The sequence below is a fragment of the Nothobranchius furzeri genome, chromosome 4, assembly GCF_043380555.1.
Source record: "Nothobranchius furzeri strain GRZ-AD chromosome 4, NfurGRZ-RIMD1, whole genome shotgun sequence".
Taxonomy (NCBI): domain Eukaryota; kingdom Metazoa; phylum Chordata; class Actinopteri; order Cyprinodontiformes; family Nothobranchiidae; genus Nothobranchius; species Nothobranchius furzeri.
This window is the reverse complement of record NC_091744.1, coordinates 86,486,228-86,502,534: the sequence shown is the minus strand read 5'-3', so window position 1 is coordinate 86,502,534 and position 16,307 is coordinate 86,486,228. Positions and strand designations below refer to the sequence as shown.

The 16,307-nt window shown below is 43.6% G+C and overlaps 2 protein-coding genes across 3 annotated transcripts; one reads left to right on the top strand and one right to left on the bottom strand.

The window, feature by feature from the left end:
* Positions 1–2,667: 2,667 nt before the first annotated feature.
* Positions 2,668–10,801, bottom strand: LOC107389298 (uncharacterized). The gene is made up of 7 exons (XM_015965364.3): positions 10,628–10,801; positions 8,746–8,969; positions 8,564–8,665; positions 8,231–8,332; positions 6,324–6,437; positions 6,143–6,251; positions 2,668–4,463 (listed from the first exon to the last, which is right to left on the bottom strand). The coding sequence occupies exons 1-7, from the start codon at positions 10,749–10,751 to the stop codon at positions 3,043–3,045; spliced, it is 2,196 nt and encodes a 731-aa protein (XP_015820850.3). The 5' UTR covers positions 10,752–10,801; the 3' UTR covers positions 2,668–3,042.
* A 54-nt stretch (positions 10,802–10,855) lies between these two features.
* On the top strand, positions 10,856–13,287 carry pdf (peptide deformylase, mitochondrial). 2 transcript variants are annotated; one of them, XM_070550580.1, is made up of 3 exons: positions 10,856–10,942; positions 11,852–12,485; positions 12,583–13,287. In XM_070550580.1, exons 2-3 carry the CDS (start codon positions 11,876–11,878, stop codon positions 12,738–12,740), a joined length of 768 nt encoding a protein of 255 aa, XP_070406681.1. In that variant the 5' UTR covers positions 10,856–10,942; positions 11,852–11,875; the 3' UTR covers positions 12,741–13,287. The 2 variants fall into 2 exon arrangements, with proteins under 2 accessions (XP_070406681.1, XP_015820852.3); XM_015965366.3 differs by lacking the exon at positions 10,856–10,942 and adding an exon at positions 11,294–11,414.
* Positions 13,288–16,307: the final 3,020 nt, after the last annotated feature.

Genomic DNA, 16,307 nt, shown 5'->3' with positions numbered 1-16,307 from the left:
AGTGAGACAGCCTCAACAGCAGGAAGTGTTGTGTCTCTGCTTTAAATTAGTTAAAAGCTCGAAATATAATAATTATGATGCATAATTGCATAATTAACAAAAAAATCTAAATTCTTATAAGACTCTTCCTGCCTCAGAATGAGTTTCCAGGATTTGGTCAGCACGCAGACCTCTGATGATCTAAACAGTCCACAAAAATGTTGTTTTTCATTTTTTAACGAGCTTTCCCCTAAATAAAAAAGCTCGTCCTTAAACCTCCAGCGTTACAAGTTACATGAGTTTTCTATCCTGATCAGAGAAACTGTGATGATGTTGTTGAATTGTCTAACGGCTGCGGAGCTGTTATGACCTCCAGATGTTGTGCAACGTGTGACACAGCTGGAGATGACTCCGGGATGAAGGTCTAAACAAACACGAGCCTACCTGGTGAATGATTACAAGACATAAAAGCTCGAGTACGATTAATATAATAAAAGGTTCATTTCTGTTTCAAGACAGAGGCAAACTCAGTTTTATAAAAAAGTACACAAGCTGACCGAATAACTTTTGTTTGCTGTTATATCTTGCCTAGTTTTTAACAGATTTAGTAATAAATATAAATAATTAGTTCCGGAGTTAAGATCACTGTGATACAAACACTTGTCCAAAAAATAAATAATGTGCAAATGTAGAAAGTGGTGCACAGTTTGAGAAAAGGGTGAGGTTTTATTTTCATTTGGTAAATTGTCGGCTATGACGTCATAACCTAACTGACACTTATGTCCACGTCAGACAGCTGGTTGGAATGACGGCATGAAAAACCAACATGGTGGCGGTCTTAGATTTCCTCTTTATAATAACAAGTTCTACCTTGATGCTCCTCCCACACCTTGGAGCGGGTGATCTAAACCAATCACGTGATGGCATCATCAGTGAAGAGGGCTCTGTGATGGACGGCTCGGCCACACATGATCAGAAGTTAACACTGCCTCACCCCTTGAGTTATGCTCCATACATTCAAGCATGAGAGTTCAGAAGTCATCAGAAGAGGTCATTACAAGTCATTAGCGTCATTCTGCCCAAACAGAAAGTTATTTATTCATGGAGGTAACGACACAGTTGCTCTGATGGCTCAGGACGCAAAACATGTTATGGTTTCATGTTTGTGTGTGAGCGACTTGGTCACGCTGGGTTGAATCGATATGTCAGAACGCATTTGGGTCACCTTCAGAATCCACCTGAACACAAGCACGTTTGTGTCACCCTAACCCAGAGCAGACGGGCCAAGATGAAAACATTTACCGATGAAGAATATTTAAATGAAAAATAATTAAATACAGGCAAGTAAAACAGGATTGTGTTAAGGAGCAGGAATAATATTTTTAAAAATTACAATAAATCCTACAAGAACTCAATGAATGATGCAAGAAAACTTTTATATTATTATTTTATTCTAAATGGGGCTTTATTTGTTTATTTATTTATTTTATAAAGTTGCAAGAAATTATGGAATTCAAGACACACATCAGTTGATTTTTTAAGTTGAACTAAATCCGACAACCCCCTATGACTCCTCCTCACATGTGCTACAGGTAAAAAGGCCATTCTTATTCAACTAATCGTATTATTTATTGTCAAGAAGAGGCCCAATATGTAATAAATAACTCAACTTTAACCAAAACTAACATCTTTATTTTCAGCAGTTTGTCACAAAACTTGAATAGGAAACTTCCATGTTTTAATTTCTCATTTAACAGAAACTTATGTAATTGTTATGTAATTATTATGTAATTATCTAACCCACAACGTTTATTTAGTAAAACTTTGATCCCTTCCATTTAAACAAAGTTTCAGCGTCAGGCCAAAACGCGTCCAAAAAAAGAAAGGTTGGCCAATGAGAGCAGGGGCTCGCGTAAACAAACACCTCCCGTCGACCGCATCAAAGGTCCTCAAAACCAGTCTTGGAAATCCAGCATGTTTTTGTTGTTTCCCTGCTTGAGCACACCTGTTCAGCAGCTCATTCACCTCCTGACTGAAGTCAGGTGAGTTGACGCAGGTAAACAGATAAAATATATTTGTTATTCCTTTGGGAATCATAAAAAAAAACTACTCTGTTAGAAATTAAACGTTTCTCACTAGCCTCTCGATAAAGTCACTAGTACCACAACTACACACTAAGCTAAATAAGAGTCAGGATACCTCTGGACTACATTCTCTGAAAAGCTGTTTATTTGGAGACAATTATTAATAAAAATAAGCATCAACACACACAAATCTCCAAAACATTCAGCCATCTTTTCTGGCTTGATTAAATAAAAAGATGTCCCTAAAAGTGCGAACGCGCTCAGTAACACACCGCTGGAGCATCTTTAAAAGCCCGGTGCATGACATCAGCATTCTCCAGACCGCTAAATGCTACTTCAGTAGAAAATAACATTTGCTCGTTATTAAAAGCACTTAGAAAATTAACAATTTCCTTTTTAATCCACATTTTGATTTCTGCTTCATTTCCCCACCTTCACTGGTTCTTTAAGATGGTTTAACTGGTGAAACTGTGAGCGTTGCCTTTTGTGTGCAGGCCGTTTTATTCAAGGTCAAACTTCTCGATCGATGCTGGGTCAAAAACCGGTCCCCCGGTGTCCTGGTTTGACCTCCGACTCAAAGGACAGGCACGTCTTCTATCCCCTCCAATTGCACGGAGCACATTCATCCGCAAACACAGATAACGTTCCCGTTGACCTCCGTGTTGACCCTTGGTAGTTTTCCTCTCATGCCTTTTACGCGTCACCTTCCTGTCTGAGCTGCGCGGAGCCGCTGAGCTGATTGGCCGAATCAGGAGAGGAGACATAACTAGATAAATAAAACAGATGTGACAGGAGGCCCGTGTCGGACCATCCGCTGACGCGGAGCTTCTGGTGTGGGCTCTCGCTCTTTTCACAAACATTGTGAATGTCGCTGAGCACCAAAGTCTGACTTTCATGCAAAAGCATCCTTCTGGAGTGATGTCACAAATACATCAACCTTTTCACATGATCTCACAGATGAGCTACGTGCTCTCGTACCCTAAAGAGGTCTTTTTTTTTTAGTGCACGGTTTGTAGTCGGGGTCGTAGGAAAACGAGTCGCCGCTGCTCAAAGAATCGCTCGAGAAAAGCGCGTTCACATCGAAGGAAGAATCGGTGTCTTCTTCCATCTCTGTTGCTCTTTCGTCATCACCGCTGCCTTGCTCGAGCGCTTCCTGCCGCCTTCCTTCTGCCGCTCGTAAACACTCCTGCAGGCTCAGCCGGGTAAGTCTCACGTACGGGGCGGACGGGTTAGCGGCGAGCGACGAGGGCGGTTTGGACCGAAGTGACTCGGTGTGCGATGTAAGATCCGGTTTGGTGGAGTTCTGGCCGTCGGCCTCCTGGGAGGACCTGTTCTCTGAGATACTTTCATTAAAAGGTTTAGACTCTTTGATGAGGCGGTTGGATAAAGCTCCTGGGTTCTTCACAACCTGCTCAGCTGAAGATCTCCTCTTTAAAGCCAGAGATGGTCTGTTGGTGGTCGAAGTCAGGCTGAACTTTGTTGAGAGTGTGGAAAAGCTTCTCTGTGCCGGAAGCCGACAGCTGGAGCGAGCAGGAAAGTCCTGATTCACACGAGCGGCTCGGCGAGGCTCTGGTAAAACAAACATGGAGTCTTTCCTTCCTGATGTGCAGCAGTGCGCAAAAACCAGAGAGCTGGAACGAGATGATGACTGTTTGCTGGTAAACTTGATCACATGATGAAAACCTTCTTGTTGGGATCGAGAGCTGAGGCGGCTCCTCCAGAGGGAAGCGATGTCCAGCAGTTGGACCACTGGTGACATTCGAGGCGGTGGAGAGTTTTGTGATGAAGTGGGCCGTGGCAGACGTTCCATCAGAGATCCTGAGCTGGTTTTAGCTGCTTCTGGCGCCTGAAGCTGGACAGAGGTCTGTGATGGTGGCTGATCAGCAGGAGAGGGGACCAGGTCGGACGGGGTGAGATCCCGAGATGAAGAGGTGGAGGACGATGACTGGAACAGCACAGGAGATGAAGACATGGTTTGATGCAGCAGCAGCTCTTCTGAGCATTCGTCTGAACATCCTTGCAGGATGTTTTTCACCCATCGTTGGTGTTTGGAGCAGAACTGAGGACAGGAAGTCGCCTCTCTACCACATTCCCTGCTTTTGCGATGACAGCTCCCGTCTTTATCGTCATTTCTTGCTTTGTCTTTCATTTTTATCCTCTCATCTTGCTCCTCCGGGGGCCGATGCTCTCCAGCATCTGAATCATCCACAAACAAGAGAGGACTCTCAGACAGATCAGGGCCGGCTTCTCCGCCTTTTCCAAGAACATCTGGCTGAAGCTCAGATGAAGTTTCTCCTTCTCCTGACTTCGTAAGGCTCCAGTGCAAAGACGTATTTGAGAGCTGAGAGACTTCACCAGCTGGAGGCTGAGGGCCACTGTCAGGCCAACAGGCAGAAACATCTATGGAAGCAAAACCAATCACATCAGTGGATTCATTTCTAAATAACTCCTTTCATTTACTCTGGTCACGGTTTTCCCCGAGCCTCTAGGCTGCATGAACCACCACTGGCACCGGACTTTAAAGGGACATTTCAGCCATGTTTAAGTCACGTCTGCCTGGCCTTAAGAGCCATCTCTAAAATGACAGCAATGCTGATATATAGGCAATGCACAATATTTATGTATATTAATGTCTTTTGTTTCTTAAAGGGACTTTACGGACTTTAGAATTTTTATGCTCGTGATCGCCCCCTCAGGCCAAAAGCGTAACAGCAGCTTCAACAGTAGGCTCGTGCACGAGGCGCGCATGCTGTACGTGCACACTCCTTAACGAAAATAACAGCTGAGACAGTCCCGTGTGTGTGTGTGTGTGTGTGTGTGTGTGTGTGTGTGTGTGTGTGTGTGTGTGTGTGTGTGTGTGTGTGTGTGTGTGTGTGTGTGTGTGTGTGTGTGTGTGTGTGTGTGTGTGTGTGTGTGTGTGTGGCCCGGAGGACAGAGGACAGGAGAACGCGCAGCTAATTAATTAAATAATGTGGTTCTGTATCTTTCTCTTCAGCACAGCCGACAAAGGTTTATGATGGGTCAGTCCTCCTGCATGCTCAGATCATTCCCTTCCCTTGCTTGAAAAATTGTTCCAAAATGAAAGTTGAACCCACATCTTTTTTATCTGTGAATTCAATGCCGTTCGGCGAGTCTCAAATAAAAATTTGGGCATCTTACTGTAAAAAAATATACCATTAATGTAAAAAAGAAACTCTAAATAAACTATGTTCACACCCAGAATCAAACCCAGGTCTTCTGCACGAGAGTCTGATGTCTTACTAGGTGAGGCGCCAGTAACGTCTTTCACATCTGTAACATTTATATCCTTGATCCTTAACAGACATTACCACAGACCTAAACAAGCACTTATGCTTGCTTTTTATAGTTTCTTATAGGGCGGGGCGATACGATCTATAATCAATATCACGATGTATTGAAGATTTCACCTGGATAACGATAAATGGACGATAACTACGGGTTTGTGCAGAAACAACAGTTGTCCACTAGATGGGGCTGTCACACGTGTTACGTTGAGTCATGTGACTCAAGGTGGTACAGCTTCTTAAAGAGCAAGTCACCCCCTACCAGAGTCTAACTCCACTCCCACTTCCTGTTTGAAAAATGCAACAAATGCTGTTGCCTGGCAGATCGAGAGGGCGGAGTCGCTAACAAATACACACACAGGCTCACAACGACATTGTGACATCATGATGTACCAGCTAATGTCATAGGGTGCCTCTTTGCCAATAGCGATGGCAGATTTAAATTAAAATGTGATGCAGTTTTTACCTGACAACGGCACAACACTGACAGTTTTAGGCAGATTATTTCAATTTTAACTATGATTAAGTAAAGTGGTAAACTATTTACTGAACGTGTCTGCGGAGCGATTAGACACTCATTTATATAGTTTATCAACAAAAAAAGGTGATTTGGGGGTGACTTGCTCTTTAAAGGGACATGAATGTTGCCAACCTGCACACATCTTTTCATTTTTTATTATCAAATTTACTGACATGGGAAAAATGATCACGATAAGAGTCAGAAATTTCGATAACGATAAAGTTTCGATTCATTGCCCAGCCCTAGTTTCTTACCACAGTGCAGCAGGTTCTTCAGTACCGATGCAATGGTTTTAGAGTCTGAGGTTATAACCTCCAGGAGTAACTTCTCCTCCGCTGTCACAGGACTTTGTTTCTTCAGTATCTGACATATTTGGAAAAAAACAACACATTGAGTCCATCCAATGGATCTGAAGGCCGTATGATGCTTACACACCTTATCGATGTAGGTCTCTCCTGATAGTGAAGCCTCCAGCTCCTGTAGGTAGAGCAGAACCCTGTCCTCTACTTTCTGAGCGTAGCGTTCCCCATACTGCTCCTCCATCTGGTTCTAGCAGGGGAAAAATATTACACATCATACAAGTATTAAAAGATAACTTACATTAAAATGAGGGTGATGCATGGGTGGAGACGTATTCCATCCACACTCCCTGTTAGGAAAACGCTTCTGAAAGAGGCGTGGCCTGGCGGGCCGAGAGAGCGGCACTGAGGCAGTGGTAGACCGCACCCCCGTCAACCCCCCCGCGTGCGTTGTCGGAGTTTCTCAATCTAAAAACGAGTTGTTAGAGAGCGCGTGCGCACTCGCACGAGACTTACCGCTCAGGAGAAGAGCAGACACAGATTCTGCAGCACTCTGGAGGATTTCCTGTTAACCGCGATCATTAGATGAAAAGGGGGAGGAGGGATTTTTTTTCAAGGAGGCGAGCGGCTCAGAGCGCTAACGTGTCATATCGGCAGGTGAGTGGCTGAGCCAGGTGGAGGTGCGGCTGCCTCACCTGGAGACCAGTGCGGTGCAGCCACGTAGTAATTTGCTGATAACGTCACATTTTCCAGCTTAGCCATCGGCCACAGCTGGTTCTACATGAATGCGGAGCAGAGATTAACCTGAAGATGGAGATGGAATTATGGTTTTGGGCTGAAATATTACATTCAAACTAAGTTGCATTAAACTGCCACACTAATGATTACGCACGTGTACTACAGCATCATTAGACACGCATCTGTGCAGGTTATCAGCAAAAACAAGTTCATTTAGGCTTTACTTGCTCTTTAACCAAGAATTTTAGTGTTGCACTGAATAAGGATGGAAGTTATTTCATCGTGTAAGTTGTGTGATAACACCCAAGGAGATTGTTTTTAAAAAAAAAACAACAACAATATTTTCCTCTTAATTTTTTTAAAAAGTAAAAGTGCAGTTTTAGAAGTTGTAACGACTAACTGAATAGCACAAAACGACTAAGGTGCTGAGTAAAGACACAGTTTTGTTTTGTTTTGTGCAAATTTTAACGTTAAAGTACAGAAATTTGCTTTTGGATATTTTTCTGAACTCTTTTCCAACAATGCTGCACATTTTAAAATGAACATTCTTCTATGTTTGTCCACATTAGGTTATTAAGTACACCAACATCCGTGATGGGTCTGTTTATAGCTGTAGCGCCCCCAGCTGGACAGATGAAATTTTGCACCTAAGAAATAAGAAAGTGATGTTATTTATTTCTAATAACAATTAATCAATAATAAAATAACACTAGGAAAAAGCTTCAGATGAAAACAGGCATTTCTAATGTCTGAAAATCAGACATGAATCTACTTTCTTTTAATTGATCGTTTTTTGGGGTTTTTTGTTTAGATTTTGTTGTAAGATTGTTTAAAAAGAAGACAACCTTTTATATAGCGCCTCTCAAAATAAAAACCACGAGGTGCTTCACAAAAAAAACATTTAAAGTGTAAAAATATTTAAAAAATGATTAAAAATGTGTTTAGAAGGAGAAAAGAACAAAAAAATTTAAGGAAAGGGAGAGAGAAAATGATTAGGAAAGAGGGAAATCAATGGATCCCGGGAAAGGCGGAATAAGAGCAGAATAAGGAGAGGGTGGTGATGAAGCCAGCTTGAACAGGTGAGTTTTCAGCTGATTTTTAAAGGAGACCACCGAGTCCAACAATCTCAGGCTCAGGAGGAGAGGTCCAGAGTCTGGGGGCCACAGCAGCAGATGATCTGTGACCTAAATCCAAAACGCACTCTGGATTTAGTACAAGAGTCAGTCTTACGATCGCATACATTAATGAACATAAGTTGTACTGCAAACAATGCAGCTAGGAGCTGGTGAGGTGTTCTGATCTAACCTTGATGTAATCTTCCAGTCTGTCCTTGTTTATGGCGAGTGTTTGTGCAAGACTCTTAAAGTCAAGGTGGTTCTTCCTCATGAGGAACATGGTACGTTGGCTCTATGCGGGAAAACAAAAGGATTGATGCAGGATCAACATTTAGATTAAAACAAACATTCGGTTTTTTTAACTCCTGAATCTAAGCTGATAAAACTTAGACCTCCTGAAACTTTGCCATGATTATTCTCAAATACCAGATCCATCAATCAGTCATTCAACCCATCCATCCATCCATCATGGACCACTTCATTCTCATCAGAGTCTCAGCTGGTTCCACTGTCTGCTACTCACACACTGATCTTGATATTGAGGTAGTTTATTAGGGAAGAACTCTCCAACTTTAGACACAATGTCGATCACTCCTTTGTCGTCCTTCAGCATCCACATAATGACCTTCAGAGATTGACAACAACCAGACGGAGATAAGCACAACATGATGCATTTCAACAGATTTGTCTTTTTGTTTTCCCTACCATGGTCTTGAGACCAAACACGACCTTCATGTGTTTGATGGCAGGCACCAGTCTAGGTAGAAGTCTGTGGGTTGTCTCCAGAAAGCCCACCACTCTCTCAAAGTTCCTCACATCCCTGTTCTTGATGATGGAGTAAACCTGGGCAGAGACGACGCGCAGCCTCCACGAGTCCTCGAGGCTCAGAGGCTGGGAGTCCACATCTGGCCAGCTGGATGGGTCAATGACTGTGAAGATATAACATGGAGACAAGTTCTTCAACTCCTGCTCCAATCCTCCATCATGCACCTGTAAGTCCAAGCACCACAGCGGACCTGATCCTCTTTATAAAAAAAAAACAATGGAAAGATGATCTTAACATAGTATGAATAATACAAACTGATCTTGTGTTGACGAAAGAAAGATCCAGAACAACATGCTTGGACAGAAATCCAAACTGACTGCTAGGGCAATAAATCCAAACTTTATCATTGTCAAAATTTCTGACTCTTATCGTGATCATTTTTCCCATGTTAGTAAATTTGATAATAAAAATGAAAAGATGTGTGCAGGTTGGCAACATTCATGTCCCTTTAAAGAGCAAGTCACCCACAAATCAACTTTTTTTGTTGATAAACTATATACATGAGTGTCTAATCGCTCCGTAGACACATTCAGTAAATAGTTTGGCACTTTACTTAATTTTTGTTAAAATTGAAATAATCTGCCTAAAACTGTCAGTGTTGTACCGTTGTCAGGTAAAAACTGCATCGCATTAGAATTTAAATCTGCCATCGCTATTGGCTATGACATTAGCTGGTACATTATGATGTCACAATGTCGTTGCGAGCCTGTGTGTGTGTGCATATGTTAGCAGCTCCACCCTCTCGGTCTGCCAGGCAACAGCATTTGTTGCATTTTTCAAACAGGAAGTGGGAGTGGAGTAATACTCTGGTAGGGGGTGACTTGTTCTTTAAGAAGCTGTACCACCTTGAATCAAGTGGCTCAACATAACACATGTGACAGCCCCATCTAGTGGACAACTGTTTTTTCCACGCAAACCCGTAGATCTGTTTCATTCCCTCCTGACTGCCAGTGGCAGTAAACAGAGTGGATGTATCTCCTCGCGCTCTAAGCAGGTCGAGTACTAATGTAAACAAAGTTACGCACGTGACACGTAGCGCACCTGGTCGCGAGTCTATAAAATATGCGCCGATAGCTACGTTCGGGTCTCCCGGGATCTTCTCGCCCGAGAAGTTCCGAGCGACCCCTGTGACTGGCAGTCATCCAGGAAGTCACAGAACCATAGTTACACCGTAACTTCTGTTATCGTCCATTTATCGTTATCCAGGTGAAATCTTCAATATATCGTGATATTGATTTTAGATCGTATCACCCAGCCCTACTAACTGCTCTTAATTGGTACAATGTTTTTTTCTTCAAAACCCCAAATTTGAAATCTTTTAAAGAGCAAGTCACCCCCAAACCAACTATTTTTTTCTGATAAGCTATATAAATGTGTGTCTAATCGTGCTGCAGACACGTGTAGTCAATAGTTTTGCACTTTAGTGCATTTTAGTTAAAATTTAAATTTTCTGCCTGAAACTGTCAGAATTGTGCCGTTGTCAGGTAAAAACTCTTCACTGCATTTGAATTTAAATCTGCCACCGCTATTGGCTAAGAGGTATGCTATGATGTAAACTGGTACATTATGATGTCACAATGTCGTGAGTGTGTGTATTTGTTAGTGGCTCCACCCTCTCAGTCTGCTTAGCAACAGCATTTGTTGCATTTTTCAAACATGAAGTGGGAGTGAGGTATGCTTCCTGTAAGGGGTGACTTGCTCTTTAAGCTAAAAGAATGAATAAAACATGAACACTATGTTTAAACAGTTATTATTACTAACCGTCTTTTACATCCATCATCTTATGAGCCCAGACATGCTCGATGATCCAAACAGGAAACTTTGAGGAGCTCTGTAACATCCACCCCGCAGCTGTCTTCCCTCCATCAAAGGCCGCGCGGCTCATCACATCGGCGGGCTCTGAGGACGGAGAAGACGGCCAAAAAGAACCCTACTCAGCCTCTTTAACCCCCGCCATGAGCGGGACAGCGACCGGCCTACAGGCCGTCCGGCTAGACATGTCCTAACATGTTATGTGTGTGCTGGGGCAGCTAGAGCCGCTGAACTCGTCGGCGGTGCCGATTCAGGTTCTGAACGGTAACTTCCGTTTCACACAACTAGTCACTGTCAAAACAAAAGCCGTTAAAAGCACAGTATTCGTTAACGTTTGTGGTACAAATATGGGAAAAAAAGATATTTAAACTCCCTTTTAAAATTGGATTATCATATGTAGGTAGTTGACAAAAACTTAAGAGTTAATTGTGAGTTTAAAACAATGTGTCAGAGTTTTACATGTATTTATTAGAAAATTAAGACGTAGGACAGCTAAAACTGCTTCCATCTAAGTGTTCAAAAAGCATTTCACGTTCAGAATGCGTGCTTATCTTATGTCACACAAACACAAAACCCTTTTCTCACGTTGTTTAACTTTGAAGAGTTTTATTCTGAAGTTGTGTACCGAGCATGCGTGAATCACCAGAGTAAATTCACGCAGCGGCTAACATGAGTCGTTCTGGCTTCTTCTTCTTTAACCTTTAGACCTTTTTACATCTGCGCGTGTCACTGGAAGGTAATAGAGAAATGTTATGTTTCCATATGTCGCAAATGTCACACTTTAGTTACAACAGTTGTGGAAAATACTCAATATAACATTCATGCTCGTAACCTAGCTTAGACGTCTGTGCTAGCTGCTAACGGAGGGAGCGCGTGTTTTGTTGTACTTTCCTACCCCGACGGGCGGTGTTTTTAAATTGGCTGCTTCATAATTTTGTCTGACCAATAGAAATAGAAATGTACATCTTTTTCAACGTTTCATCTAAATAGCCCACTCAGTTTCATTTTGTTTTGTTTTTTTAATAAAATTTTAAAAGTTTTATTTGGAGAAGAAAAAACTGTCCAAACTATATTAAACTCTTAATTGTAAATCACATTATTCATTCTGAAACCAGAATTTCAGCATGCACATTTTGATCTTTTAACAGAATATTGTTATTTTTTTCCCTGCAGTCTCATTCCTGCTACAGCTCCACCATGGCTACTAGAACATCTGTGTGTCTGCACCAGCTCTCCTGGACACTCTTTAGACCTTGTGCATCTAAAGTCCTCCATCCTGGTCTCAGAGCCTTGAACCTATCAGCAGTCTCCACTCTTACTTCATACATCTCACTTTGTAGACGCTCTATGTGCAGCAACATTAAAGTACGTCCTTTCTTTCACTATATGAAACGGAAAATAATTTCTCCTCCAAGTCCTCCATACAAACATGTGTGTCAGGTAGGAGATCCTGTCCTGCGTTCACATGCAGCTGCTGTAGACCAAGCAGCTGTAACAGGCCCAGAGGTCCAAAGAGTCATCAACACAATGATGAAAGTAATGAGGAAGTTTCAGTGTGTGGGGCTAAGTGCGCCTCAGATTGGGGTACCCCTCCGCATCCTGATGCTTGAATATCCAGTGAAGATGTTTGAGGAGATCTCACCTGCAGTGAGGGACGCTCGAGGTCTATCTGTCCAGCCTCTCAGGATCTTTGTGAACCCTGAGCTGAGGGTTCTGGATAGTCGGACTGTGCTGTTTCAGGAGGCCTGTGAGAGCATCGCTGGCTTTTCCGCCATTGTTCCCCGCTACCTGTCAGTGGAAGTTTCTGGTATGCATGTTTAGAACATATAGTGGAATCATATGTGGCTTTGTGATTCAAATAAATCCTGTAAAATGATGGATTTCTGCACCTTGTATTTATTCAGGTCTGAATGAAAAGGGCGAGGCTGTCACATGGCAGACCAGCGGCTGGCCCGCTCGTATCCTACAGCATGAGATGGACCATCTGGACGGGGTTCTCTATGTCGACCGCATGGACAGCAAATCCTTCATTAATATCAGCTGGCAGGAGCATAACGACTAAAACCTCACAGACCTCTTTAATAAATGATTAGCACATATTTGAAGCGTTACTCAACAGCATTTTTTACTTATTTTGAGAAACTGTGCTTCTAGATGAGAGGTCAGAGCACCATCAGAGGAGGTTTGAGAAGTTTTCCGTATCTGGAAACAAATGCAGCAGCTGCCTGTAGTCACACCAAAATAATAAACCTTCCTGAAGCCGTAGGTTTTGCCTTGTTTATGTGCAGCAGCGCATTATTACCATTCATACAGCCTGATGCTGCATCACTGCAACACTTATCTGCTCTTCATTTCCCCTCAGAGGATTTTAAAATATGTTTTAAACCATCTAAATTTAGCCAGCCAAATGCTGCAGGCCTGCATGAAGATCGCTTTTCATTTGTTAAAAAAGAAAAAACCAGGAGTTGACATTTTGGACCATGTTTGTATCTGTTGAACTGAAATAATCTCAGGCCTTAATTATAAAAATAGGTCTGGATTAGTCCTCAGTTCTGTGAAACCAAATCGTTGCTGGCTATTTTCCTGTGATTAAAAGTGTGATGTGTGTGTGTGTGTGTGTGTGTGTGTGCCTTTCGCTGTTTCACCCTGAAATCGTAAACTTTATGAGCTGGCACATTCTTGGTTTTTTTATGTAACCTTTCTGACCTCTTGAGATAGGAGGGAGGCAAGGATTGTGGTTTGTTGGTCCAGGCGCAGTGAGATAATAAACAGACCATGTATTTGTAAACCGATAAGGATTGCTAGAATAAGAAGTAGAAGAAGAAAGTATCATTTCTATAGTGCCTCTCAAGATAAAAATCACGAGGCGCTTCACAAAAACAAAAAATATAAAAATTGTAAAAATATAAAAAAGCATTTCGAAAATGTTTAAAAATATATTTAAAATGAGCAAAAATAAGCTATTGCGATTTAAAAGAAAAAATGTTCAGAAAGAGAGAGAGTGAACAGGAAAGAGGGAGATCAGTGGATCCTGAGGAAGGTGGAATAGGTGGGGAGAGCAGAATAAAGAGAGAGAGGTGAAGAAGGTCATACAAAAACCAGCTTGAACAAGTGAGTCTTCAGCTGCTTTTTAAAGGAGACCACTGAGTCCACTGATCTCAGGCTCAGGGGGAGAGAGTTCCAGAGTCTGGGGGCCACAGCAGCAGATGATCTGTCACCTTTGGTCTTTAGCCTGGTGCTGCACAACCAGTAGGCTTTGATCACTGGACCTCAGGGACCTGCTGGGGGTGTAGGGACTAAGAAGATCACCAATGTAAGATGGTGCTTGTCCATGTAAGGCCCTATAGACCAGAACCAGGATCTTGAAATAAACCCTGAAGTTGACTGGCAGCCAGTGAAGCTGGAGGAGAAGCGGGGTGATGTTGGTGTGTTTGGAGGACTTGGTCAGAAGCCGAGCACAGGCATTCTGAAGAGATTTATTGATTCTAGATTTATTGATTCCTCCCCGAGGCCAGGATGAGACGAAAGGAGAGAGGGGGCCACCAGCAGAGAAGACAGAAGAAGAGGGGTGGATCCGGAAAGGAACCAATCAGCAGAGCCTGCCGAAAGATAAGGTGATCGTCTACCAGGCATGGAGTCCCAAGAAGAGGGGGCGTTGCCATGGATACAAACCAGAAGAGTGAGGAGGAAGGGGTTTAAAAAGGCTGGTAGAAGAAGGTTGAGGGGGGACTGGAAACTTGTTGGGTTTTTGTTCGTGTGTGCCCCGCTTGTGTCGGGATCTGTAATTGTTTCACCTGTATTTGGAATAAAATGTGTTTCTCGCCTGCGAGGAACGCAAAAGACTTTTCCATCTCTAGGGGTCTCCTCTTTTGACTGGCGGTTCACCCAATAGGTGAGGTGCTGGTTGATCTTATCCCATCCTCATGTTAGAAACAATATCAGAAACTAAATACCATCCTATGCTAAGGTTAAATTAGCTGTTCTTTCAGCATAAATGGAACGGTTTATTATGGTGTGTAACTGACGGAAACAGAAGGGGTTGGAGTAAACCAGAAGTCTTCCTCTGGCTGCTTGAACTAACTTTGGTCAGAACTAGAAGCTCTGGGTTTGTGGTGATTTGCAGATCGACTCTCTGCAGAGTAAGAGTGTTTGCTGGTGCAGGTCGACACACACCCCGTTTTTAAAGGACAACGGCTTTGATGCGTGTGACCTCCCACGGCTGGAGGGCACGTGCAACCGAGGGAAATTCAGTTATGGCAGACGCGAGCGTGCATGAGTCGGATGATGGACAGGATAACGGCCAGGCTGACAGCAGAGACTTGCTGGCATGTGATAGACGAGCACGAGTGAGAGCAATAGTATCTGACTATTCTAAAGTGTGTTTAGATCCTCCTGCATCTCTGGTAAATTCTATAAATGAGAGTTATCCATCAGGAGCTGGGGTAGCCCTGGCTTTAAAGAGCAGGTACCCTCAATGCCATGAGGCGATTATGGCTCAGAACCCTCCATTCGAAATAGGCCGGGTGTTGGTGTACAGACGGTCTCTAACTGAAGCAAACGATGGGGTGTATGAAATATTAAATCTAGTGACTGCTCCATGTGTGGCTGGGAGTGCTCATGAGGTGCAAGTTGAACAGTTGGTCAGCTGGTACGACAGTGTCAGACGAGCGTGTGATACTGGGCATGTCGCCACATGCGTGCTGGGAACGGGGCGATTGGGATATGCTGTTAAAGCATCATTAGAGGCCTTGAAAGCCGTGATGGATCTGCACACAGATACGATGTGGACGCTGGTTCTGAACACAGAAGGGTTACTCAGAGCAGCTCGCCAGACGCTCAATTTAAAGGAGTGGCAGCCAGAGGAAGCTGCAGCACATCCAGGTCCGACGCTGTACCCTGATTTGAATCTTTTACCCTCGTATGAGGAGAGAGTCATAGCTGGGTTTCAACCTATAAATAAAGATGTCAGAACTGCTACAGCCTTCCATTCAGAGGGGAGCGGGGATGAATCAGACAGCAGTGATGAGCATGAGTCAGATGATCTGTGTAGTGAGTTGGTGACTGATGTCTCTGCTTTGGAAGCACAACTTAAGCAAGGCGACACGTCTGCTTGTCTTGCCTATGGTGTGATGATGCTACAGGGAGATATTGGTGCTAGAACACTGCCAGCTCCAAACTGGGTCATGACTCTCCTGGTGAAGCCAGGAACGGACCTTCGTCGGGACCCTGCATTAGCACCCTTGAGACACTTAGCCGGGAGGCCAGCCCTAAAAACGTGGGGATCATATATACCTTCGGGCGGAACGCCAGTATGGCTGGATCCGGGGTATCTGGCGGTTAACGCTATAGTGGTCATTTCTCATGCTTCAGGCTCAACTCCACAGAGGGAGCTGAAAAACTGGAGAAGTCAGACCGAAAGGGCCGTGCTGGCTGCAGGACTGAGAACAACCAGGGTGGTTTATTACCTTAGAAGCACAAAGAACGTCACCCTGCAGACGCACACAAGAGACGCCATGCTGCACGCTGCCCTAACCAGTCGGTGGTCAGGCAGACTGATAGAGCCGGCCATCTGGGTTCACACCATGGGTGTGGCGGCAAGAGCCTTGGCAGAGCAAAAACGAGCGGAATC

Bases quoted from the DNA above. Each gene is read 5' to 3' on its own strand.
- pdf (XM_070550580.1), top strand. From the start codon at position 11,876: ATGGCTACTAGAACATCTGTGTGTCTGCACCAGCTCTCCTGGACACTC. The intron at 12,486-12,582 runs GTATGCATGTTT...GTATTTATTCAG, and splicing joins CCTGTCAGTGGAAGTTTCTG to GTCTGAATGAAAAGGGCGAG.
- LOC107389298 (XM_015965364.3), bottom strand. From the start codon at position 10,751: ATGAGCCGCGCGGCCTTTGATGGAGGGAAGACAGCTGCGGGGTGGATG. The intron at 8,970-10,627 runs GTTAGTAATAAT...ATATCTTCACAG, and splicing joins GATGATGGATGTAAAAGACG to TCATTGACCCATCCAGCTGG. The intron at 6,252-6,323 runs GTGTGTAAGCAT...CAAATATGTCAG, and splicing joins GAGAGACCTACATCGATAAG to ATACTGAAGAAACAAAGTCC.